Source organism: Sander lucioperca, chromosome 23 (genome assembly GCF_008315115.2).
Source record: "Sander lucioperca isolate FBNREF2018 chromosome 23, SLUC_FBN_1.2, whole genome shotgun sequence".
In the NCBI taxonomy this organism is placed as follows: domain Eukaryota; kingdom Metazoa; phylum Chordata; class Actinopteri; order Perciformes; family Percidae; genus Sander; species Sander lucioperca.
Window position 1 is genome coordinate 18991704 of NC_050195.1, and position 27661 is coordinate 19019364.

The window sequence follows — 27661 nt, forward strand, 5'->3', positions numbered from 1 at the left end:
ATAACCCGAGTTTGCTGTTCCCGTCGCTGTTTGTTGTGGGGTTTGTTAATCTTCCAGCTCTTTGTTTTGGTTTTCTGGCCAACAACTTGATGTTTTGGTTCACTCTAAATTACTCTACATGAATGCTAATGTTGCTCAATGTTTGCTGGATGTATAAATGGGGAACTATCAAGTGTGTCATTTTTGTGCTACCCCCAAGTGGCTGAAAAAATAAAATAATGCAGCTTTTAGTTGAGTTAAGTGTGTTAAATAAGAGCAAAGTGGGACAGACTTAGGACACTGTTGGACATACACCTGTCACCATGGCACTTGTTCCCTTAGCTTCTATCTTCTATCTGTCTTCTGCTCCCAACAGTGGATTTGTGAAATGCTTTACACCTCAAAATGCATGGGCCGTGTTATTATATAAAATGCATTAAACCTGGCGATGAACAGTAGTGCACAACAGGCACAGAGCTGGTAAGACCTACATCCTAAACTCAAATATTTTTTTTATTACAGTCGAAGCTCCAGTACTGGAGAAATAACCAACAGGTATCACTGACCTGTACATGTGAGGGAAGACAAGGACATTGTTTTGATATGTGGCTCACATCGAATTTGCTAACTACATGCCATTATGGTCACTTAGAGGATCTTTACTGTTCATCCTATCTACTACATAGCCAATAAATTTGTTGCACATCCGACGCCTCTTTTATATCCTGTTATCATAAATCATACTCTTTATATGTGTGAGTGTCTGTGCATGTTTTGGGAGTAAGCTGGCCACCACGTTATTTATTACGGATATTCTTTTATATGCCTAATTGATATTCCCAATAATTTTTGTCTGACCTACATTTCAGAATCTCTGCCCTACTGTATTTATTTATTTATAAAGGATTAGCTGATGCCAATGTAAAGATGGTTTACTGAAATGGTCCAAGACAGCTACCCTGCAGCAGGCCACAGTCTATACCTTTACAGTTAGACATGCTGCCTTTGTAATACATGCTTTGTGTTCTGCATGAACGATAACACTTCATAAATGAGAGAGTGCTTGGTCTAAATCCATAGCCTTTTAGTTTACCAATTAAAAGATCATGGTCTATAACATCAAATGCTGCGCTAAAATCCAGTAACACTGCACCTGTTATCCTGGAGTTATCCGTCTGTTTTGCTTGTCATTTGTGTCTAATTTATATTTTAACCATTAAAGTCAAAATAATCTTGTATTTGCGAATGGAATATTTTCTCTCTCAGTTTGCTGTGTACTGGGAAAATAGTGATGGGTCTCCTGTTCTCACTAGTAAATGCTAATATGCCATAATTTGAAAAGAGAATTATGTTTGCCTTCTTTCCAGATACTAGGATATACATATATATATATATATATATATATATATATATATATATATATATATATATATATATGTATATCCTAGTATCTGGAAAGAAGGCAAACATAATTCTCTTTTCAAATTATATATATATATATATATATATATATATATATATATATATATATATATATATATATATATATATATATATATAGTGCCAGATGCGTTAAGTTATTTAATTTACATTAATTAACATTTTCTCATTATGTTGTATCCATGAAAATGTAATACGGGCTACATTTTGTTTCCTACAAAATGTATTTGCTGTTGCAAATTAATTGTATGTAAACATAATTTTCTTAGGAGGCAGGATTGGTTCAGATGCACGAGGCAGTTTGTACTTTGTACTTGTAAGCTGCACTAATCAAATATGTCATATTAACAATGGATTAAATGACTGTGTAATGTAAAAGGGGATGCATGCAAGAAAATCAATTAATTAATGTTGCTTTGAAATACTGTGATACGTTTTTTCCCCCTTTGCATCCGTTAGAGTGGGGACTCTTTATTCTTTCTCTAAGTAAATGCAGTTTGGAGACCATGCGTAATTGGTCATAAATGGCTCAGCCCAAGATCAAAAGCTTAGTTACTGCAGAAATTTTAAATCAGAAACCATTTAAAGACTAATTTTCAATAGCCAGCCAAAAGCCATTTTAAAATGGACAATTTTTCACTTATGTTTTAAATACTCCTCATAAGCAGAATTGAGTTCATTCAAGAGAGGAGGTCTCAGGCTTACTATTGATCAAAATATCTGAACTTCGAAGTATCTAATCTTTCATAACACAACTAATGTACTGACACTTCTCATACCGTAGCTGAGCTCATCTATATTATTCTTCTTATTCTTATTCTTTAATGATATAATTACTTGATAGCTCTTAGTATCTGGTGATACATGTGACATGATTGATTGTATTAATCTTTCATTTTTGATTCCTGTGACAGAGAGCAATGTACCTCCTCCTCCTGTTTGCCCTCCCTCGTTGTTTGACTGTGGCAATGGGGATTGCATCGAGGAGAGCAAAGTGTGTGACTTCACCCCACATTGTCCCCAAGGAGAGGATGAAGCCAGCTGCTGTAAGAACCTTGTTGCCAAGTAACCCATTCAAATAGTCCACATCCTATTTGTACGCTTGACCAAAAGCAGTTTTGGGATATATATTTATCTGCCAGTATGACCGCAATGGCTGACATTTAAATTGACTGATGATTTACATTGACTGTTCCCTGGTTTGGATCTTCCCCACTTTTAACAAGAGTTTCATCTTTTTTTCTGGTATTTGATTTGTCAGTGTATGCTGAGTTCATCCAGAATGTTAAACCTTTATTGCGTACATTTTTGATATTAATGAACGTCCGTTACATTCAAGCCATTGCTAAATGAGTTGCTACAAAGCTAATTAAGAGTATCAGCTCACAGGGTCACCGAAGACTTGTATCATGTGGACGTGCTGACAGTTTTGTTGTCATTCTATTACTTAGAAACTACGCACTATAGCTTTAAAAAAAAAACTTTATTTTATTAGTTGACACAACGATCTCACCACGAGGTCCATAGAGTTGCATAGTGGAAGGAAGTTTGTATTCCCGTTTCAATTTTTGATATCCTAATTGTTACTTACATAGAAACACGGGACTATAATAGATAATGTAACAATCAAACAGGTTTATGTTATGACCACCAATTTTTCTTCCGAATGAATGCAAAATAAACCCAGGATCCAAAAGTTAACTGATTTAAACTGTTGATTGTATTGTCAGTTGTCAAAATGTACCTTGGGAGTTGTGGTTCTCCAGCTAAGTTTTTACGTACAAAGGCTTAATCTTTTATACTGATGATTTAACATTGAGAAATGTATATTGCAGCATTCTGGAGTTTTTGGTCATATCACACAATATTCTTCAGCTTAGTTAGAGTTAGAGTTTACCCATTTGTCATAAAACTGTGGATATTCGAAATTCCATTTTTCAGAGCACTGACTTCTCATCCCTGTTGGTTTAAAAGTTGAGGTTGAAAATGTACTCTTGACCGTGGAAACAGAAGTTGACACATACCTCTCACCACATGGTCCATCAGTAGCATTTCTGGAGCTTTTAGTCAGTATCACACACAATAATTAACTTTTAAGTCTCTACACTAAATCATTTTCCATCTCTCTACTCATTCAGCCTCTGAGTGTGACTTTGACAGTGGATCTTGTGGCTGGTACGAGCTCACCCTTGGCGATGGCTTTGACTGGGTCAGGGGCTCTACTGTGGAGGTACCTCCAGACTACCACCCACCACCTCTGGACCACTCTACAAACAGCACTGAGGGTAAAGAAACAAACACACATCGTACAGTATGTCCAGTAGCAATGCTGCCATGTGCAATATACGATACAATACAACTATATTGTTCCCGAGCAGCTCCACTCAAAAAAAAATGTTGGACAACAATTATACATATAGTACAAAAGATGAAAACACATCAACAGCCATGACAAAGAAAGTTGCCATCACCAGTTACTGGAATAAGAATAGAAATATGATGAGCCCATGAGATGCTTTGACTGTGTCCCGGGTGTTTGATCTGAAATAACCGACAAAAGATAATATTATCTACAGATAAAATCGAGGGTTTTGTGTAAGCAAAGAAAATGTCCCTTGTCTGTGTGTTTTTGAGAGATAAGCACTTCATGGAGAAAAGCTTTCTCAGCCATCTGAATAATAGAAATGAAATTAACACATGCTGTACCCATTCTGCATATTAACACCCCATCATTCACTGGAATACACATTACTATGCTGTTGTCACCTAGGTTTATGTTCCACAACATGTTACTGTATATAATGCTTCATCACATTTTTATACGCAAGCTTTGGTCCACATCTAACCTCCAGAAAACATTTAACTTTTAGGATGGATTTAACAAACTCTTCAATCTTGTTGTGAATTTACTTGATAACATCGTGTAGTTTTAGCAACACCATCTGTTGTTTTGTTATGTACATTGTGTGAACATGCTGTGGAAAGATGAGTCCCTGTTATGTTTCTGGGAAGCTTCTTTTTACACTTCAGGCTTTGTGAAATGACATATCCTGGTGGGAGCATCTATTTGAAGGTTTAGGGAATATGACTGTGACCATTCACAGATTTAAAACAATGCGCAGATATGTGGTGGTGTTCAAACTTTGTTTATTTGGCAGTAAGACACCTAATAGAAGATAAAAACAAAACTTTCCAACTTTAACACGCCACCACCTCATACTGTGCAGCACCGAGCAGAATGGACAGAGCCAAAACACAGTAACAGAAATGATTCAGAAAGATATTGTTATAAAGCATCTTTGACTTCCGTCTCTGTGCCGCTGTAACATGGGAATTTTCCCCCAAAGATCAATAAATGATTATCTTATCTACATTCTACATATTAGGTCAAAAAATTGTTTTGCCATTTGTTTTACCACTTTACCTAGCTGATGAGCTTTAGCTAAAGCTAAAACTCAGTGTTATCTGTTATTAAACTGACTGACGTCAAAATTCAGTATGTTATTGCACATAGTTAAATGAGGCAGTAGCAAAATTTAGCCATGAAGAGGAATACAATCCTAAATTAGTCTACTGTTACATAGGTTCTATGGCCCTAGATTTTTAGGTAAAGTAATCAACCTAAAAAGGCCTGTGTTGTGTCGTGTGTGCAGTTTGTCAGCCTGAAAACCCAACATTGTTTATAAGGAGGTGCATCTCCATGTTGTGTGCAGGAGTGTAACATAACATGGTTTGATGAGTTGTGTGAAATAAAATGGCCTTCTGCACATCACTGCTGCACCGAGCAGCTATTTGCACATTTGCAGCCTGGCTGTTACCAAACAAGCCTTTCCATTGTCTCTGACCTGTCTCATCAACAAGACATTGGTGGATTGGCGACTTGCAGTTGACAGAATATGTTTTGTTATTCCCATGATTCCTAATATACTCCCTAGACATTGTTGTGCATAAAAATCCCAGAGGGAGAGATATTTCTGAGAGAATGAAATTGACAGTTTTAGCTTTTTTAACTTTTTTTAATCTCCGTGAAATCATATTATCCATTACATAAAAAGCATAAGTTTTTGCTTTTTCAAAGGTGATTCACTGTTTGGCAGAACATGATGTTTGCAGCAATGTGGGGGTTTGTGTAATAAAGTAGACGCTGATTTTGTTTTTAATAGTAATTGTCGTCTTACTCACTACAGGCCACTTCATGTTTATATTGAAGAACAGTAGCAGTCTTTATCCAAGGGCTGTTCTCCGCGGACCCTGGTTCAAACAATCAGCCTCCGGGTGTACCATGACCTTCTGGTGAGAGTCACACTGTAGCTTCCTTCTCCACTCTATAAAAGTTGTTCAACTTGACTCGTAACCGCAATCTGTAGATCCACCTGGAATTTCAGACTTTTGTGTTTTCTTATCTTTTTCCCTTTCCTCCAACCATCATTTCACCTGTCTCAGCTCTGCTCTCTCAGCATCTCTTATTTCACAGTCAAACATAATGAGAAGATGCACATCTGAATCTCTGATATTTTGACAGCTTCATGGCCCCTAAAAGTTTGTGTCAAATGACAGATTTTATTTTTCCACTGGATGATTGGAGGGGTACTCCATGCAAAGAGGTGCTGACGTTTTATAAATTAAATTTTTTTTTCTGCAGAGTAATCAAAAGCACTCGAAAAATGTTTTATATCCAGCAAGCATATGCATTATCACAAGAGGAATGTGTGAGGAAGTAATTTCAAAAGTATAATACCACAGAATGCACACATTGCTGTGCTGGAATATTATAGTCAGTAACATTTTTGCTTTCATATCTCCCTCATCACCTTCAGGCATTATAACTCAGGTATCTCCGTGGGGGCTGCAGACATGTACCTTAGAATCAATGGAGTTAAAAACAACACTGTTATATGGAGGACTTTGTACGACCAAGGAACCCGTTGGAATCAGGTTACCGTACAGCTGGGACGCATCACCCAGCCCTTCCAGATCGCTCTGGCTAAGATCAGCCTTGGAGTGTTTGATGGGGTCTCCGCCTTGGATGATATCACCTTCAAGAACTGTTCACTGCCCCATGCAGTGGTGGTGTGCCCCGTGCACACACATTTCCACTGCGTGCATACCAAGGCATGTGTGGAGCACTTGCAGCTCTGTGACCTTGTGGATGACTGTGGGGATGGATCCGATGAGGAGGGATGTTGTGAGTGTCTCTTTTGGTTACGTAAATATTCAGTGGTGGGAGAAATACTTAGGTCCTTTTACTTAAGAGGAACTCCACCAATTTTACACATCAAAGTCTGTTTACAGTTCTTGAGTACCACTGCATATGTGAAAAAGTTACATAAAGCCTTTTGTGGCTCCAGAACAAAATAAATTGCCTCAAGTGATGTCAGTTGCGTTGGTTGGGACTGAAAACTACAAGTTCTAAGTGTTAAGAGAAGCTAGAAAGAAGTGAGCTTTTCCAGGCCTCCGTAGCCCACTCCTTATCTCTGCTTGAGACTAGCAGCTTGAGTCACTACACGCATACAACACTCAAATCTTAGCCTGAACAGTGAGTGTTCGAGTTGCATTGTGGGCAAAGTAGGCGCCAAGTATGGACGAGTAAGAAGAATGTACTATATAGTATAAAAAAAGATGCTATTTCTTCCCATCCTAAGTCTGACAAGGGTGCAGTGCTGCATCAGTGCATTATTAGTACTGCAATATAAAAATACACCATTACTGTACAAATAAAACGTTCTGAATTGAAGTAAAAGTAAGTATTTTAGCTAAACGTACTTAAAGTATCAAAAGCAAAAGTGCTCATACAGAAAAATGTCCCCTTTGATGTTATACTATTATATGAATTATTTAATTATTATTACTGATGCATTGACATGTAAGTAACATTTTATTGTTGTCGGTGGTGAATGTGAAGCTAAATTTAACAATGTTATAGGTTAGGTTAATGTGCATATTTCATAATCTCATTATATGCTTAGTTTGTAAAATCTTATCTGGAAAGTAATTTGTGATTATAGTTGTCAGATATTTGTAGTGGAGAAGAAATATTTCCCACTGAAATGTAGTGTAAGTGTCAGAAAATGGAAATGGTCAAGTAGAGTACAAATGTCTCAAAATGATGTTTTCTGGCAGCAGTGTTCATTCATTTCCTGTCATGTCTCACAGCTCCAGAGCTGCAGTGTAACTTTGAACACGGGCTGTGCAGCTGGAAGCAAGAACAGAGTGGAGGAGATGTGTTTGACTGGACCCGCATCCGAGGCCCCACTCCGTCCTTGAACACGGGGCCCTGGAAGGACCACACACTGGGCACCAGCTATGGCCACTACCTCTACATCGAGTCCTCAGTCCCCCAGGAGTTCAAAGACACAGCCGTGTTGCTGAGTAGAGTCTTCCAACCCACTCACCAGCGCGGCAAGGACCCGTCCAGCTCCCGCCACCACTGTGTTTTCCGCTTCCATTACCACATGTTCGGCTCACATGTGTTCTCTCTGGCAGTGTACCTCAGGACCAGCGCTACAGGGCGTGGGCACATGCTGTGGGTACGATATGGAGACCAAGGAAACCTATGGCACAGGAAGACTGTCTACCTCTCCAGCGCTCGGCCGTTCCAGGTAACTATAATGCTCCAGAAACGGATCCAAAATGAGACTTCTGCTTTTGGAGTAGGCTCATTGAGTGTGTGTACAGGATATTTCTGTCATCAAATGTTATTTATTACTTTGCAATGAGCAGAAAGACAGAATATGCTTCAGATATTCCTTTCACATCCCTTGCATTACTTAAGAAATGTAATCCTTAACACTGCAGACAAGTTTATCATTTTAATTAACGACCATGTTGAATTATTACTGTAAGCTGGTTAAAGTGGAGCTAGTTTTAATTTCATTATATACTGTTGGGTAGTTTAATATAATACCACTTGTAGTCGCATCACATCCCGCTTTAAATCATTTGCTTTCAGTCCCCTTCTGTAATCAAAGGCAGACATGAGCTACAGGTAAACACAGTTCCCTGGCAGGCGACAATGAAATGCTAGTGAAGCAAAGCGTTGTGTTTAAAAGTGCACTGCAGCGTTGCATGATGAAGATCTGTCTAATAGCTCCACTGCTCGACAGCGATCCCTCAGGATGGATGTTCTGCTGTCATTACTCATGAGTGAGTATAACTTGACAGGCAGTTAAAGACTTTTTCTTCCATTATGGCATCGAAAACAGGAGCTCTGTCTGTCAAGTTAATTGACCGCAGTGGGCACACTGCCACAAAATGATAGAGTATAATGATTTGACATCAAGATATTTACTCCAATGTAATATGTACTTGTAATATGTAATATATAATAATATGTACAAAGAAATGCATGTAAAAAGCAGTGATGAGCTTAGCAGCATTAAGTTAATAAAATTGTTTCCAAGACAAGCTGTTTGCCAAGGCAGCAAGTGGAAATGTCAGATTATTGGAAAAATATTTCAAAACATGTTTGCAAAACTGCTGCTTGAATCATGCTAATGTGACATTCTAACAGTAAATACTCACATGGTGCCTCTTCCAGATAGTGCTTCAAATAAACATTTAACAGGCATTCCTTGTTTATTAGATTAGCTGTATTCTGCAGTGCAGACGTGCTGACTTGATTACTACAGTAACAACATCAGCAGAATTCCAAATTCTGTTCCACTTCTTGGCACAAAGTCAGCAGACTGGTGGCTGCTGACAACTCATCTGAGGAAATTATATTTTAGCTAATGATTTTATTGCATTGAAAAGCTGCTGATAAAACTTAAAAGTTCAGTGTAGCAACGCTTACTGGCAAGCAGGCAAGAAAATACACTCAAACATTTATACAGTATTAGAAACAAAGCAACCCTGTTTCTGCATTTCAGTTTCTGTAGTAAAGCTATGGAGCTATGGTCTACAGGTGGAACAAAAGCAATGTCCAAACATAAAGCAGTTTAAAATCAGGTATAAGGACATGGTTTTCACGGGTTTCAGGGAGAAAGAAGGGGGTTGATTTTCATTGGGTGTTCTCTGATGTTTCGTTTTAGTTACAGTTTTATTATTATTATGATTATGATTATTATTATTATTATTATTGTTGTTGTTTTTTTATTAATTTATTGTTTTTTGTTTTGAGTTTATGAAATGTTTTCTTTCCTTGTTTATGTTCCTCTGTTTTGTAAATAATTGATGTAAATTTGAAATACATTTTGGGTATGAGGGAGGGAGTTCACATTCACAATTGGAAAGCGGGTAGATTTCACTATTACTGAGTTGTGTACACACGGGGTGGGATTAAATAAATGTATACTTCCCACTCCTTTTCAGATATGTAAACAGATTGTCAAGTGTTCACAAGTTGTTATTATTATTAATGTATTGTGTTGTTATTTGTTGTATTGATTTGTTTTGTTTTTATTTCTTGTCTGCTGTTCTGCTCTTTACATATTTGAAATAAAATCAATCAATCAATCAATCAATCAAAACCCCACATGAAGATATCTTAAGTTTTTGGGACGGTTTTGGTGTTTTGGTTTTGTATGTAAATGGAAAAAGATTAGCTGCGTAAATGTAGACCATTTTCACATGTGCAATTAAACATTAATTAATGATGATGTTCCAGCAATTTGCTATTATGCATTCTTGCTAACTGGCGAGGCTTACTGGAAATATCTTCTTGTGTTTATTTTTGCTTTCTCTTTTGTCAGATTTTGATAGAAGGTACAGTTGGAGATGATTTTAATGGAGACATTGCCATTGATGACCTTTCCTTCCTGGACTGCGAACCATATGAAGGTAAATGATTATGCCATAACAGAAAATATGAACTTTTTAGGGCAATGTGTTCCCTTATTTTTAATTTCACCTGTTGCTTTGTGTTTTTTACCGTGCTTTGTTCCAGGAGAGTTCCCCACAGCGAATACCACAAACCCTGCAGTGACCACTCCAGCTCCCACAGTTCAGCCCCACAGCTGCCCTGATAGAGAGTTTGTGTGTGTGGCACATGGAGAGTGTGTTGCCAACAGCAAAGTGTGTGACTTCAGACGGGATTGTTCTGATGGCTCAGATGAATTAAACTGTGGTAAAACATTTATATTCTCAGAATGTCTACATAGAAGGCTTTCATTATTGCATTGTAATGTTTTCACAGTGCTGTGTCTGTCTTTCCTGCCCCTCCCTTCTGTACTTATTTACCTGTCTCTTTCTCCAGTGAAGGAATGGTGCGATTTTGAAGGCGGTGACACTTGTGGTTGGAATGGCATCGACTCCTCTTTGGACCCAATCCACGCATTTCGCTGGTCCCCTGATCATGGGGTGAGCATTCATGATGGAGAACAGTACCACCGTCCTATTAATGACCACACCCTGTGAGTACCAGCAAATGACTATATATATATTGTTATGGCCACAGCTAACAAACACAACTTAAATGTGACTGTCAGCATATCGAATAACACCAAACCCCAGGATTAGTTAAAGTAAATTAAAGTTTATTTTTAAATATATATATATATATATATATATATATAATTATTACAATAACTATTTCTGTTACAGTATTATGAATCAATTAATTAATTAGTCGATGCAACTGCAGCAATTTTTCAAACAAAAATGGCAAGTATTCTTTGATTCCATCTTCTCAAACTGTGAGGATTTTAAGCACGTAAAAGAAATATCTTTCGGTTATAGACTGTTGGTCAGATAAAACATGCAATTTTAAGATGTAATTTAGGTTCTTGGACATTATAATGGGCTTTTACTATTTTCTGACATTTTACAGACAAAAAGATCAGTGATTAATAAAGAAAATAATAGGCAGATTATTGGTGATGAAAATGAATTAAAAGTGTACAAGAGGTAAATAACAAATTATATACTGTAAACTCGAGAACTTCATTGTCAACCCATTAATTTACAGGTATACAGTAGTGATACAATGTATTAGGCAATAATAGGCAATAAATAAAAGGCATTTAGAGCAATTATTTCTCTCTGTTATGCGTTATCACTTTTTACTTCACTAAAAGCTAAATGTACTGCAAGCTAAGTGAGTGTGGCATATATGGATGTGGACAGTGCCCTTATTGTCCTCATCTATGTTTTATTGAGTGGCCAGTGGTAGCAGAAAATGGCACTTTGACCAGTAGATTATTCTTCCCTCAGCCAAAATTACAGTTACTGTCTTCCTTCATAACCCCTCCGTCTACCTGAAACTCTCCTTCCTCGCTCCTGCTGCACCCCTGACTGGCTCTGAATTGAAAGGGATTAACTTAAATGGAGAGCTGTGTCTTATTCAACCCAAGTGGAGCTGCACCACAGAAATTTCAAAAAGTGAATCAGAAAAGGTTGAAGCAGATATAGGCTGATCTTCAAATCACTTGTTTTGTCCCACTAACAGTCCAAAACCCAAAGATATTCTGTTTACTATCACATAAGATAAGAAAAAAAGCAAATCCTTGCCATTGAGAGACTGGAACTAGAGAATGTTACATAAAATAATAATCAGTTCTCAGAGTCGTTGTTTATAAATACTTTGTTGATTTACTAATCGATTATTCTACTAACTTAACCAGTTCTGGTTGTCATAACTGAAAGTAAACATGGTTGGAGTGATAAAAATAAAACCTAAGCTGAAAACCTTTTCTTTAAAGTCCCTCCATTAAAAAAAACATGCTTGCTTATTGGATGTTTGACCTTTACTGTGCAGAATGATGTATTTGCAGAGTTTGACGCCAGAAGGCTGTTTTGACATTCAACGGCTGAGGGGGAAAAGTTTCTGTGATCACCTTAAATATGCAAGGACTACAGGTGTAATCTAAAAAAAGACCAGTTCACATGTACTGAGCATGAATCTTAAATGAACAGTAAAGTTCCAGACATCTGATGTCCTGCAAATAAACTTAGAAATTAAAAATATTGCATATTTTGTAATTTCAACAATATTTAACAAAGTAATTTTATAATAATAGTAAGTGATACGTTTTTGGGGGAACCCCCCCCGCCCCCCTCCCCATTTCAGACACAAATTAACATTCAAAACGGAGTATTGTATACATCTGGAAGGGATCTTTGAATTTTCAGGAAGCCACTGGTAGTAAACTAGGAGAAGGAACCAAACAAGTTTTTAGTGAATTTCTAATTGCAGAAAAGAACAGGGTTTGTTTACCATTACAAAAAAGACATTCTAGAGAAAAAATCAGTACTTGGAATGGAAAAAGGTGGCACACAATCAAAGCAATCAGTGTTCAGAGGCCGTCTCTTAGAGCAGTAGTGTTTCATAGAAGGTCACATATATACAAGAAAATCAATACAATGACAGAATTTCACTTGGGTGCACAACAAACCCAAACCCAATAATGATGCAAACTCTCAGTTGATACTAAAATTCACTGCTGGACTCACAGGTTGTGGAAATAACTCCTGAAGTTGTTCTGTACTTTCTGTCTTTCCTCTGATAGAGGCAGTCCAGAGGGTTGGTATATGTGTGCAGACAGTTCCAACGGTGGCTACGGTCAAACCGCTGTCCTCCAGACACCTGCCATCTCCTCCACTGGGCCACACTGCACACTGGTCTTCTGGTACTACATGTGTGGATTCACAGTGGGATCGCTGCAAGTAAGAAGAGTGAAAATACTGTATTCAGCCGGAGAATAATACTCAGTATAAAGGGTTTTATCAGAAAACTCATATTTATTATTCTCACTCTATTTGTAGGTGCTGTTGAAGTATGAAAACGTCACTCATGAGGTTTGGTCTCAGACTGGTAACCAAGGCAACAAATGGAAAAGAGGAGAAGTGTTTTTGGGGTTATCAAACAACGTCCAGGTCTGTAATTTACTAGAGATACTTTTAAATGTGTTATACAACTACATTTAATGTGATATAATGGTTCATATCAAATGTTTTTGTAATCAATAATACTGCACCGAATATCTGTTTTGCTGTTGGATTGGGTGATATTTGTTCTCCGCAAAGATTATGTCTCTTCACTTTCAATATGGACCATTTTCTATTGTGTAAACTGCTGCTTTGTTGGCAGAATAATCACCCGGCATATCTGAGTATAACACAAAAAGAAAAATTTCTGATGCAACAACATCTATTCATTACTTACTTTTCATAACTCTTGAACTGACCACATTTCTGACTATTTGCAATATTGGGCTATACGTGAGATAAAATAGAGTTTACAGTGAAAAGCCCTTTTGACATGGTGTATGCATTGTTATGATCACTTTTACATTAATAGACGTGTAATTCAGATTATTGACATTCTAAAGGCCAGCCTCTTAGGTGACTGTGCACATCAATGTAATTTGCCTAATTTCAGTCATGGCAGGCTAAATTAGACACCCAGACTTTATGATCAATGAATTGATTGAGTCTAATTCAGTCTAATGACTCTTAACTTGTGAGTTTGACAGTAATCAGAGATGCAGTCCCTTCATGGTGTCTGCCTGCTGAGGTTATTCCAGGTCAGTGTGACTACACAGCCAGAGGTCCTGTGTCATTGCACGGGAGCAGGCATCTCTTTGACCAAATACCACGGCCTTTCCACATTTTCAGTGGACAGTCAGATCTGTGCTGATGGTTCAATCTGCAGCTGAAGGGCATTTTTACACTTAGCAGCTATGAGCCTCATTTTAAGAGCCCTTTGCCCTTTTCCTCTTTTCTCTGAGACCTTCATCAACTGACTGCAGAAAAACATCACTCATTAAAACAGCGTCTATGTTTCAATGCCTTGTCTGATGATATTAACCCTGGCATTTAAAAAGTATGACAGACAGGGCAAAGAGTCAATCCTTACAGTAGTTTGTTGTCCTTTTGTCAGGTGATGTTTAGGGCGAAGCGAGGGATCAGCTACATGGGCGATGTGGTGATAGATGATGTCAGCTTCCTGCACTGCTCCCCTCCTCTTCCTTCAGACGGGCCATGTACAACTGAGCAGTACGCCTGCGCTAATGGCCACTGTATCCCTCAGGACAACCTGTGTGACTTCATCAACCACTGTGGGGACAACTCTGATGAAGACCCCTACATCTGCAGTGAGGCCTCCTCTCATGTCTGACTGATGACACCCTGCGAAAGATGAATTTTCAGACAATTTTATAACCTGGATTGATTTCTTCTTTTATTGCTGTCTTTCAGAGGGCTTTAGCGGGCGCTGCAGTTTTGAGTTTGACCTCTGTTCCTGGCGTCAGTGTCGACAGGATGACTTTGATTGGCTGATCAAAGCGGGCAGCACTCCCACAGTTGGCACCGGACCATCGAGTGACCACACCCTGAGAGACCCCTCGGGGCACTACCTGTACCTGGAGGGCTCCTTCCCCCAGGCAGCCGGAGACACCGCCCGCATATCAGGACCCTTACTGAGCCGCAGGAGCTCTCAGTGCAAGGTAAGAAAACAAGACTACAATAAAGACTAAATATTATTTTTTACTTAATTCTTCAAATTATAAAACAAGTTGGTATGATGCCATCATTTTAAATGTAACAACTGGAAGAACACGATTAATGAATTGACAATTTATTTTTGCATTGATGCTCCCGTGAGAACAAAGGTTCTGCATAGAATATATGGCTTCAAATAAACAAATACTATCCAAAGAAATACATGTGAAATGCAAAAAACTATAACATTTAAAATAGACTAAATAAGTTTAAGGAAAAACAAAAAAATGTAATAAAACATTGGCACTCCTGAAATGAATGCTGAAACTTATTCTGTGGATCTAATTTAAAAGCTTCCTGCAGTTTAAATTTTAAAGGAACAAAAAAGTGTATTTCCATTAGTCTCTGTATGGTATGTACCATATTATTGAAGATACTGCATATGTTTATATTATATAGGTATAAGGTATTTATTATCCAGTGTTCTAATAACTAAAGAGGCTGTAGAAACAGTGTAAACCTCATGCTGTAGATGCAATTCAGAATATAATTTCCAGTCAGGAAATAACCAAACGTAACACTGACCAATTTACAATTTCTGTCCATTTCACTAGAGATAAATGGCTTCATAAGAAAGTGTACATGAAGAGCTGAATTCAACACTTTTGGTATATTTACAGTAATCACATTTGCAGTTTTAGTTTGACTTTATGGGAATAGATGAGAAGATAGATAAGTCCAATGTCTGTCTGTTAAATATGAAGCTAAGGCCAGGAAACGTTAGCTTAGTTTAGCATAAAGACTGGAACCAGGGGGAAACGGCTAGCCTGGCACTGTCCAATTCTTTCCATGTCATGTCCAACATGTTATATCATGTCGGTTTAATCCGTACAAAAAACAAAGTGTAAAAACAAGTTGTGGTTTTACGGGGTTAATTTGCTGGACCATTAAATAATAACAATATATAACGTGTTCATTTTCCCCTCTGATTCCAGTCTTTATGCTAAGCTAAGCAGCTCCTGGCTGTAGCCTCATATTTATCCTATGTATTTATTGGACATACATGAGAGTGGTATCGAGCCTCTCATCTAACTCTAGGCAAGAAAGCAAAACTACTCCTTTAAGCTTGCAGTTGAAAATGTGTTGCAACTAAACAAGCAATTACAAAATGTCCTCCCAGCTGTCAGCCTAATGCTCTACCGGGAACGATGTCTTGATTGACAGCTGAGTTTGCTCTGCGTTTCGTGTCTGTCTTATCCCACTCCTGACCTGTCAATCAATCACGCAGATAGCAAAAAGGCACCAATTAAACTGAAGGGAGGGCTGTGCAGGGGAGAAGTGAGAAGAAGAGAAGGATGGGGTAATCTCTATCCTGAGATGGAGGGTGTAATTTTGCTGCTGTAGCGCCATTTGTAGAGAAAACCTATAAAACATATCACTGCCTCCGTGCTGTGTCATGGAGAGACACTTTTTCTCTCCGAGCTTTAATTAGGACAAGGACTGAAAGGAAAGTGCATAGATCTAGTGACAAGATTAAAACTTAATTACCTTTCTATGCCCATACTTTTGGTTTCCTTCCATATTCTGCCAATTACAATATGTAATACTATATGCCTGTCCCTCAGACTTTGCTCAAACTCAACAGTTTGATTGCATACTGTATTTTTCTTCAAATATGTAGCTGCTAAATCAGTTAATATGTAATATGTCTACACTCTTGTGATGTGAATGAGAAGAAATTAGAGTGGGAAATGTTTGAAAAGTATCATTCACATCTGCACACTCTGTAAGTCGGTGCCTTATTTTGACATACAGTATTTCTCATTTTCTGTAATTTGTCCAGATGCGTTTCTATTTACACATGTCTGGAGACGGCCTCGGAACCCTCAGTGTGTACAGGAAAAGTGAAGGGCAATTTCATCTCTTGGTGAACCTGACGGGAGATCAAGGCAACTATTGGCAGATGAGGGAGATCCCGCTGAGCCACAACAGGGACTTTCAGGTCATGTTTGAGGGCAAGGTGGGCCGAAGTGAAAAGGGTGACATCTGCCTGGATGACATCACTTTTTCTCCAGGGTGTCTGCTCGCCTCCTCAGTTAGAGTAGAGGACAACACTCCTCCTGCAGGTAGACACTTTACTTTGTCTCCCTTGTTTTATATATGCTAAGATCTTTTTTCTGTTCTCCAACCAAAACAAATGCTTGCAAAATTAATGACATTCCCATCAGCCTCAACTGTACTTTGTGTTTTGTGCTAGTCATCAAATTTTAGCATGCTAAAAAGCTTATCTAAAATAGTTAGCATCGGAACATAATACCTGCTAAATATCATTTAGCATTTAGGTCAAAGCACCGAAGTCTCACAGAGGCACTAACATGGCTTTATAGCTGCGCCATGTTCTTCCTTGCCTTGTTTAGAGCTGGATCTGAAACTGTTGATGATTTGGGTCGCCTTCTAAAGCCAAACGAGACACTACAGTATGCGTGCACTGTTGCTACATAACAACTGCAACTTTTTCACAACTTTAACACAACATAAACTCAAAAACAACATTTCAAAGTTCAGTTCAGTTCAGTAGACTTTGGTTCAACAAGGCACTGTTAAAGTAAAACGCCTGGCTTGTTCGTACTTGAGCAATAATAAAAAGCTAATTTATCTCTTCCAAGGACCGGAGCGCAGATGAAGGCCAGTGTGAAGCTGGAACATATTGATTTTTTATTATTGTTCTGAAAGAGCAAGCCAGTCAATTGCAGCTTTTTAATTCCATTGTGACAAGGAGAGTGCTGGAATTGCAGTCTTCTTCTTGTCTTTAGTAGATAACTGCACAACTGTATCCCTTTAGGGCTGTTTTCCCATATAAGAATATTTCAAAATGTTTAAACATGACTGACAGTGTGAGGATAACATGGCTGTGGAGCCCCAAGTGCCACATTACATTATTTTCCTGATTTATGAAAGATATGACGACATCATTGGTTCTTTGATTCCTGACATCCTGATATCCACACAGTGTTTGTCACTGTCTCAGCACTGACTAAAGCAAGTTCAATCATTGTCTGTATTTTGGACTTGGGATCGATTCAGCTATTTGAAGTTCGTCTGCATCCCTTACATTCTTTACTGGGGGACCCTTTAAGATGAGAGAGAAAGCAACAAGAGCTGATTTATTGCCATTGTTACTGCGGCTATAATTGGATCTATTACATTTATTGCCTTACTCTTGTATTGGATGTCGGGGAGAAGAAAGAGTTTCTGGATTGTCTGTGCTCAGAAAACTATGAAGCTGTGTGGCACTTGTCTCCATGTCTTTTTGCGATGAGCTGGAGGAGGCTCCTGTCCAGCAGCAGAAGTGTGATGTGTTGGATTTTCCTTACAGCTGTCTCTTTCTCTTCATTGTCTCGCTGTCTCTCTGCATTTGTCAGTATAAGTGATTACAGTGAATAGACTCCCTCAGAGTCAGTGTATTAATCGGTCACTAGAGAGCTCTAAAGTAGTGCGGTCTCTCTGAGATGCTAATTATGCTTCCATGTTAATGCTGTTAAGCATCTCTCCAACAGTTTATCATATTACTCTCCTGATTTGCTTGTTGCCTTCACCAATACTTTGGAGTTCAAAAGGATGCTTAAACAATATTTCAGTTTTGACCAGCATGTTTACAATGTTTGCTGCTGAAACATTTTCTCACATACCTCTTGTGGTTTTTACAGATAGTTTTGGCTTAATTTGTCCAGGTTTTGAGATATCAACATCAGAGAATTCTGCCTAAGTTGGAACACAGTGGAGGTGAATGAAGTATTGTTTGTGATGCTTTAAAAAGATATCATTTAAAGCATTCAGCAGCAATGCGTCTTTGCAGAATCAAAGCCTTGTTTACTCCGAATAAACCACAGACCTCACTGTGATCAATTTTCACTGTAACTACTTTGAAGAAATAGACCCTCAGAAGGCTGTTGACAGTGTATGCTGTGGACTATCCAGAGTAACGGGACAGTAACGGGTCTTTGGAAAGAGATGTTGCTGTTAAATTTGATTTATCTTCTCTGTATTGGAGTGGAGGCAGACATTACAGACATTATGTTTTATGAATGTAGCTGCTGTACAACCCTATCCAGACTTACTCAAAAGTTGTGCATCGGCACGAACAAGATTATTATATATACATATTCTATAAGTGCTTTAGCTTAAGCAAAGGAGCTGGCAGTATCTCTAAGAAATATTGCAAAGGAGAAAGGGCAGAAGAAGTGTTTTTTATTTTCAAAACATGACAGGGTCATTTTCAACAAGTAAAAAACAGAGCAAATAAAGTGGGATGGAAATAGAAAGGGATGTGAGTTTGTGTGACAGTAGAGGGATTTCTTGAAGGTTAAGACAGGGAGTAACACCGCTGCCCTGACAGTTCATCCCACCATGAAGCGAGCCAGGCAGGAGAAGAGTGTCTGCTCTCACTGCCCCCTTTGCTGCTGCAGGCTGCACAGAACGTACAGTAATACTGATGAGACCAAAGACAGCAGGAACTGTAATTATATACTGAAGCGCCTCAGGGGCATTTTCCTCCACCGCTTCATTTTATATCACATTATATGATGGAGTAGTGAGACACACTGCATGCACCCCCATCATGTGTTCTTTTATGGCTGGGAATTTTATCTTGGCTTTAACAAGACATTGTAGAATATCTGCCAAGTATTTTAACATTATGTGCTGTCAACATAGGCTTAGGACATTCATATACTACTATGTACAGTATGTGTGTATGCCATCTGCATGGAAAAATGAAAGAATATCCTGCAAAATGTTACATCAGAAACATGAGTCCAAATTTAACATTATGTCATTCTTTGCTTTTGCACCTTCAGACTTAATAAACTAGACAGTAGAAATATGTACTTATTGAACTATAGAATGGATAAGAAAATGTATTGGGTTCACTAGAGGAGAAATGGAAAGATATCCATCATGCTCGTGATGGTCATTAATGAACGCTTCAATAGCAAAATACAGACAAAAACAAAAAACTCTCTTCCTCCTCCATATCATTTTGCGCATTCTGTAAATGACCTGTCATGTCTGAAGAAAGCTGTAAGGAACATTTACTGTACAAACAGTCACCTACATTCAGTGGATACTATTAGCTACACCTGTTTAATCTAATGCAGTCCAATCCATTATGAGCTTTATGAAGCTCATAATGTTCAGTCTTTGATGATGAATCATATCTTTATTATTGAGGTCATAGTTAAAGATGGTGTTGTACTGTGGACTACATTACATTCAGAGGTGTTTCTAATTTAGTTTGCCTTCTCTATTCACATACATGAGACGTGCAGAATATTACAAACACCTCTGAATATAATGCAGTCCAGCACCACACAACCACCAACTCACCTCAATGCTAAATCATATAATTGAATTAACACCTTTATGGGTGCAAATCATCAATTCAATTTAATATTCCTTTTTGACACTGAAATCAAGAACAACAACAATACAATGGATCACATCATGACACCTTTTGTTGGCATTATTAGACAACTTGCTTCACTTTATCCGTCAGACTTCTGATTCCAGAGGTATGAATTAAAAAGTTGATCTGGAGCAACATCTTTGCACCAGGGGGCAGTATACTATACTGACATACTGTATATCAGGACAGTGGGTCCAGTGGATCCGGTGGAGTAGAGCCCCAAAGTTATAACAAGACATGTACTGCAATTCATGAGGACACATGAGTACAGTCAGATGCTGTAGTAACAGGTGAAGGTTATTGGCTTTAACTAATTTTCTCTTAAATTGATCCACCAGTATGCTTCACATCAGGTGGTGAGGCAGCCTGGCTTCACAGTTGGGAGCCATGGCTTCCTGGCTTTCTATGTGCCTTTGTTGGGGCGCATTGCTTCTGGTCCTGTGCATCTGAAGAGGAACAAAGGATTAGGAGGGACTTGTACCCCTTTCTCTCCTTCACTTAAAGGGACCACCCCTGTTCATCACACCTCATCTCCCTTTCTAACACTCTCCAAAACCAAGCACTAACCCCACTGGAATGCCTGATGCCAAAAGAGGCAGATTAGAGCCTCCTGCAGCACCGCCACCCTATGATACACTGATTTGGGTTTATAGCCCCATGCTCCCTTGTCTTCCTAAGCTTCTTAAAGAGACTTCTTGGGGTTCGGTTAAATCTGTTGAAGCACAATTTCTTATTGCATTATCCAATTTGCAAAGGAGTAGTTTGACATTTTGGGAACTATGCCATTTAGCTTTTTTGTCGAGAACTAGATGAGAAGATTGTTACCACTCTTCAGTTAACACAGTAAATTTGAAGGTACAGCCGGCATATGGTTATATTTGCTTAGCATAAAGACTGAAAACGGTTGGAAGTAGCTTGTTGGGCTCTGCATAAAGGTAACAAAAAACACCTACCAGCACCTCTAAAGCTCACTGACAAACATGTCATATCTTGTTTGTTTAATCCATACAAAAACCAAAGCGTAAAAGCGACACGTTGCAGTTTCACAGGGGATTTTGTGCCAGACTGTTACTTGGCTGGAAGCAGTAACTTCCTGAAATCTTTGTTTTGATTTTACAGATTAAACAAATAAGATGGTGATTAGTGAGCGTCAGATGTGCTGGTAGTAGAGGATGGATACCCGAACCGAGACCGATGGGCCGGGCCGGGTTCGGACAGATATTTAGAAATGATGTTCATGTTCGGGTCAGGCTCGGTCACATCAGCGCGGTAAGGCATTGAACATTTTTAATTTTCGGACATAAATATCTTAATGCCTGTTGGGCTCTGGCCGGGTTCGGTTACTGCTCTGTTGGACATGGGCTGAGCTTGGACAGAAAAATGCGGCCCGATCCGCACTCTAGCTGGTAGGTAGCTTTTGTTACCTTTGGACCGAGCAGGCTAGCTGTTTCACCCTGCTTTTGAGTCTTTATGTTTAGCTAAGCTAATGGGCTGCAGTAGCTTGATATTTACCATGCATACATGCAAGTCTAATCAGTCCTTTCATCTGTCTTTCAGTAAGAAAATGAATAGGTGTATTTCCCTCCTCACAATGTTGACATCTGACCCCCAGGTCTCGCCATACAATAAAATGTTAGCATGCTCGCCAGACACAATGTCAACATACCTTATCTTTGCTGGGAAACCTATAACTTTACATATATGAACATTCACAGCTACAGACTGACGTTGGGAAACAAACACAGGGAGCCTGAATGATATGATTTATTTTTATTCTATATTTATCTTTTTTCCAGGCTCCTGTCCTTCAGGTTTGCTCCCTTGTGAAAATGGTGGATGTTTCACTCCGGGGCAGAGCTGTGACTTCACAGATGACTGTGGTGATGGCACTGATGAAAAGGATTGTGGGACTTCCTGCTCCTTTGAGAACGGGCGCTGTGGCTGGAGGAGCTCCCTGGCCGATAATTTTGATTGGACGCTAGGGACCGGATCTGTGAAAAGCATACGGCCTCCATATGATCACACGTTGATGGATGAAAGCGGTATGTGTACACAATTTTGTGCGTCACTCATGCACACGTAAACAGTCAACTTATTTAAAAGTTATAAAATGTTGTTAACTCTTGATTTCTCATTAAAAAAATAAGTTCCTTACTGTTTTAGCCTCCTCCTAAACTGCACCTTCACTTCTGGCTGTTTTTGTATAATCACAATGAGCTGACTTTCAAATTTCCACCTGCTGCGGTAGCTCTCCAGAAATGTTAAATTAATGACTAAATCAATGAGCTTCTTCACAGTATGTGAATAGCAGGTGAGCCTTCAGGTGATTGATGCAGGGGTTTTAGCGCTGTAATTCCATTATATTGTGTGCATGGTAAAATGCGATGCATATGAATAAATAAACACATTTGTAGCCTACATTTGCACACACCGCTAATGGAGGGGCTTCTCCTAAACATCTTAAAAGTAATACAGCTTTGATACGGCTTTGTGAGAGTGAACAGTGAGGCTGATATAAATGAGATATTATTAAAAACAAAACCCTGGATTACATGCACACCTCATTTGCTGTGAATCCTGCTTTCGTGTGACAATCCAGAGCATGAAGTGCAGGCTCCACCACGCTAACAATGAAAACTACTATATAGAGAGATAGTTGCTGAATGTAAATACATTAAATGGCTAATGCTGAAAAATACAAGCCATACATTTAAAAAAAGTGTTTGAGTTCATGAAGATCTGAATGGATTCTAACTGTAAAATGTAAGCTTGTTCAGTAGTAAAAGTTATAACGATAAAAAGTTTCCAGGTCCGCGGGTGTCGGAAGGCAGTGAGATATTAGGAAATGTGTCAGAGATTACTCTGCGACCCCTAGCCCTTACCCCCCTACCACACTGTTCGTGACCTTGCTGTAATTTGTCTCTGGCTGTGAGAGCTGCTCGCATACACAGTTGGTTATCAATTCCTCTTTTCCCTGTCATCCTCGTCGCTGCTTTCTTCACCATTACTTCTCTTTTTTCTTCTCTCTTTAGGTCATTTCGTCTTGCTGGAAGCTACACCAGTTGGACTCAAAGGCGATAAGGCTCATATTAGGAGCTCTGTTTGGAAAGAGTCAAGCGTCATCTGCAAGCTCTCCTTCTGGTACTACATTTCCCACAAGGCCTCAGGAATAATCCGCCTGCTGATCAAGGTAAACCATCTGCCGCAGTGTGTTTGGACTCTGATATTGGTTTACACAATCACGATAAAAAATTATGAATCTAACGGATGCCAGCTCATGATAGTCAATAAAACGAACCCTGTAGACCCGTCGCTTTCCATCAAGAGTGGTTACCATGGTTACACTCGGTCAGGGGTAAAGCCTGATTATATTAAATCATGTTAGATTGGAATCATGTCATATTAGCGCTGCTGTCTAGTGGTGTCAGTAATTTGGTAAAAATAGCCAGTTTTTTTGAGCTGAGTCATGGGGGTCGCGGTCACCCTTCGGCCCACAGCAGCCCCACCCCACCATCTGGGCACACACCAGCTCTGCCAGTTCTCAAGGCTTTGCTTGTTAAAGGAACACGCCATCTCCCCTAGATGTAGATATGTGGGCAAAAGTATTTTTGTCACAGTGCATGCATTGCCTTAGCAGTGCTTTGGCTGTACTTCCACCCAATATAGTCCCAAGTCAATATCTGCCTAGGAAATTGTCTAGTCTTAATCTGCATTGCTATTTGTCCTCATTGTGAAAACACAGGCCACAATAAGTAATTAGGTTGTTTTTTGTTGTTGTTGGCTGTTGGGGTGGTGATGGCGCAGTGGATATGATACATGCCTTTGGTGTGGGAGACCTGGGTTTGAATCCTCCTTTGGTACATCATCCAATGTGTCCCTGAGCAAGACACTTAACCCCTAGTTGCTACAGAGGCATGTGACCTCTGACATGTATAGCAATTGTAAGTCGCTTTGGGTAAAAGTGTCAGCTAAATACCATGTAATGTAATGGCTCACTTTAACTCACGACATGCTAACCGGCAACAAAGGATTCCATTCACTACGCTAAGCTAAGCTAGTGGCGGCGCTGCCGGTCTAAGGCAATGCATGCACTGAGACAAAAATACATTTGCCCACCTATCTACATCTAGGGGAGACGGTGAATAAGCCTATTTCAAAAAAACGTGGCGTATTCCTTTAAGCATTCGGCCATGTAGTTAGTTTATGCATGGTTGACTTTCAGGGATTAAGAATTTCTGCCATTGAAATTCTGCTGTGATTTACTGTGCCTCCATTCTGTGCTCTCTCCAGTCTCAACTTCTTTTCACTTTGCCAGCTACGACTCAAGGTCAAGGTGCAGAAGTTGTGCAGATTCATTCTTTAATGTGCGATTGTGCGTGCGAGTGTGCAGATTTGTCTCGCATACATACATATGCACAGCACGTGCATGATTGTTAGTGTGTCCTTGTGTGTGCTGCAGAAACCATTTTATGCAATTTGCAAAACACGTCAGCGAGTTTTCATGTAAATATGTGTTTTTTTCCCCCTTCAAACAGCAAGGATTTGTATTTCGCCTTGCACAATTTACATATCAATACTCTTGCAAAAAATGGCACTAATACTGTACCATGCTGCAGTCATAGAGGCAACAGAGCTCATGATGTGTCTTTTTTAGGAAACTAACTTAAAATAACTAACTTATTTAGTAGGTAAAAGCTCCATTAGCACTTTAAATGTGTTTGTCAACAAATGCCATGAAAAGCCCAAAACTGACCATGAATTGATCCCATTAAGAAGCTAACAAAAATTAATTTGTAGAGCTCCTTTCATACAAGTTAGTGCAGTTAAACGTGGTTTATAGGTGAGGAATAATACAATAATATTAAGGCAAACATAAAGGCAATTAGGACAGCATTCCCATTAATACTTTTTATTGCCACACGTAAGTAAGGTATTAATTGGAGGGCTGTCCTAATTGCCTTTTTATATTTTTTTATTCACATTAAGCACCCAGTCTCCAGCACCCAGCACCAGTCTTTTTCACTGAAATGAAGGCTGCTGCTCTAAAAGCACCCCCTCCCCCAACCATCTTGTCGGTGATTGGCTGGAACGTGGTTTGTTGTATTTTGGTGCACAGCCTGTTCCCCTAGTGTTTGTTTGACGTTTACGACCCCTGTGTTGTCTCCTGAGACCGGGCTTTTCACAGAGTATTCAGGGGGCAGGCAGCTAGCGGATCAAGGAGAGATGCCTACGATTTGAGACAAAAATGAAATCACGCTGAAACCTTGCAGGAACTCATAGTGCACCTTTAATACAGTGTGACCCATCTTTAAAGGTTGATTGAAGAACAATGGCAGTTATGGTAATGACGCTGGAGACTTTTTAATGGGCAGAGACACAGAGCGGGAGGGAGGGGATTATATTTACATGGCAAGTGTTTCCCTCTGTGAAGTCTCATAAGGGGCTCAACAGTCCTGTCTACAGTATTTATATCACCAAGCCTTTGAACTGCTTGAGTCGTTATTCATCACACAGTCCTCAGCAGTGAGTGGACTGGACATGGCAGGGTTTTGGAATTAACCAGGAGGGTGGTGCAGCAGACAATTTAAAGAACACTATGTGTGATGTCTGCATGCAGTCTGATAATGATACGTAATTTTAATGTATGCATCTATAATATGCAACACTGCATGTGAGACAAAGAGATCCACCAGATATTTAGAATGTATGAGAGTAGAGTCACTGCCAAAAAGACAGAGGCACATTTTCTGTTTTATGGTTTTGGTTAGGGTCGGGCAATGTGATTTTTTTCTCCAATCACCGGTCACCATCAGGCTAGTCTTGCTTTGCCAGACCTTCCTCCACAGTGCTGTGTAGGTGGGTCTGGCTAGTCCACACAGCATTCTGGGATAGGAGAAAAACGTGCTCTGGTTTATTGCCATTTCTTCAAACCAATCACAATCATCTTGGGCAGTGCTATGCGCCGGACACAATGACGGTGCATCTGTAAAATAGCCTCAGGAAGGAACTTGTTTTGGTGGAACATGTGTACGATCAAAAGTTGTTTTAGTCGTGCAACAGAAAGCTCAGATTGGACAGATAGTCTAGCTAGCTGTCTGGATTCACCCTGCAGAGATCTGAGGAGCAGTTAACTACAGTATAGTCCTCATAAATCGACCGGAGTTTAGAATGCCAACACAAAGAAAACGAAGGTGAGGGACATCTGGCCAAAAAAGAGGGACTTCCGCCGGATCCTCCGGCAGCACTAGAACAATCCCATAAATTAATCGTCGTCAAAATAGACTTGTTGTAAAACACACTTCATTAAAACTCAACAGAAACAAAATAAAACTCATCTAAACAGTCTTGGTTAGTCTTTGCACTGTTCCAACAATCACAAACTCTGGTTTTGTTGATATAAACTGTGCAATTATTATTATTTTCTCCTCAAAGCCACCAGACTCCATTAACAGAAACAGTAATTTAAAAGCTCTGACTGCTCTTGGTGATTTTTAAAATAAAACAGAAATCTTGAAACATCACATAGATTTCATAAGATTTTATGAGAGCAGGCTGTCTGTATGCCTTAATTTTTATTATGATTTAGAAAAATTACTTTAAAATGAAGCTACATAGCCTGACATTTGCTTATTTATATAGTTATAAATGACGGAATGGGTTAAAATGTGGCCTGCCATTATGGTGAGCCAAATATCTTCCAGTCAGACAAGGAAAGGACGTTCTACCTGAGTAAAATATAGCATTACAAAGATAATCATTTGAACGGGTTCTTGATTTGAAGCGTAGTTGTAGAGCGGCTCTATAATAAAAAAGTGGATGCACTCTGAATTGAAGGTGAGCCGACAGAGTAACAGCTGTCAGCGGTTCCATACAATGAAAAAGCCATGAATACAAATTGTATTTCAGCTTAGTGGAGCATTCAGTAAATGGTTAAAACATAGGGGACTTAACATTCTCAATAAAATAAGCTTCTTTTTTTAACAATGTTTTAAAATAAGCAGTTTATTGTGATTGCAACTGTCTTTGTTATTTTTTGGCCTCTTGACTGTCACCGAGGGGTAATAAAAAGAAATTATGCAAAGGTATATCCACCTTCTTTTGAGCAAATTTTTGGTTGCATTGCCTTGACTGCGCGCTCAGGAAATGAACCTTCAAATTGATCAAATAAATGCCTCGACTGATACGCCACTGAGACATCAAGTGTGAGCTACATATGCCAGTATCATAGACTCATCTGTCGCTCCAAGGCTACTTTTATGGATTGAGCTTGTGCTCCATGACATAAATCTGGATAAATCCTGCTGTAACGCTGCCTGTTAATCTATGCTCTACTCTCACAGTAACAAGATTATTTCAAGCCAGGGCTGCACTGGCGTAAAGCAGAGGAGACAGCCTGTGCAT

The 27661-nt window shown here is 39.1% G+C and overlaps 1 protein-coding gene across 2 annotated transcripts in view; it reads left to right on the forward strand.

The window, feature by feature from the left end:
* Window positions 1-27661, forward strand: part of malrd1 (MAM and LDL receptor class A domain containing 1) — a 52654-nt gene that overhangs the window by 7610 nt on the left and 17383 nt on the right. For both annotated transcript variants that reach the window (XM_031292982.2, XM_031292981.2), the window contains exons 6-20: window positions 2334-2465; window positions 3558-3704; window positions 5607-5712; window positions 6237-6604; window positions 7573-8018; window positions 10110-10197; window positions 10304-10483; window positions 10613-10769; window positions 12864-13020; window positions 13120-13230; window positions 14237-14450; window positions 14554-14801; window positions 16640-16922; window positions 22057-22302; window positions 23293-23450. In XM_031292982.2, coding sequence (XP_031148842.1) covers window positions 2334-2465; window positions 3558-3704; window positions 5607-5712; window positions 6237-6604; window positions 7573-8018; window positions 10110-10197; window positions 10304-10483; window positions 10613-10769; window positions 12864-13020; window positions 13120-13230; window positions 14237-14450; window positions 14554-14801; window positions 16640-16922; window positions 22057-22302; window positions 23293-23450 — 3041 coding nt within the window. The remainder of the gene's footprint in view (window positions 1-2333; window positions 2466-3557; window positions 3705-5606; window positions 5713-6236; window positions 6605-7572; window positions 8019-10109; window positions 10198-10303; window positions 10484-10612; window positions 10770-12863; window positions 13021-13119; window positions 13231-14236; window positions 14451-14553; window positions 14802-16639; window positions 16923-22056; window positions 22303-23292; window positions 23451-27661) is intronic.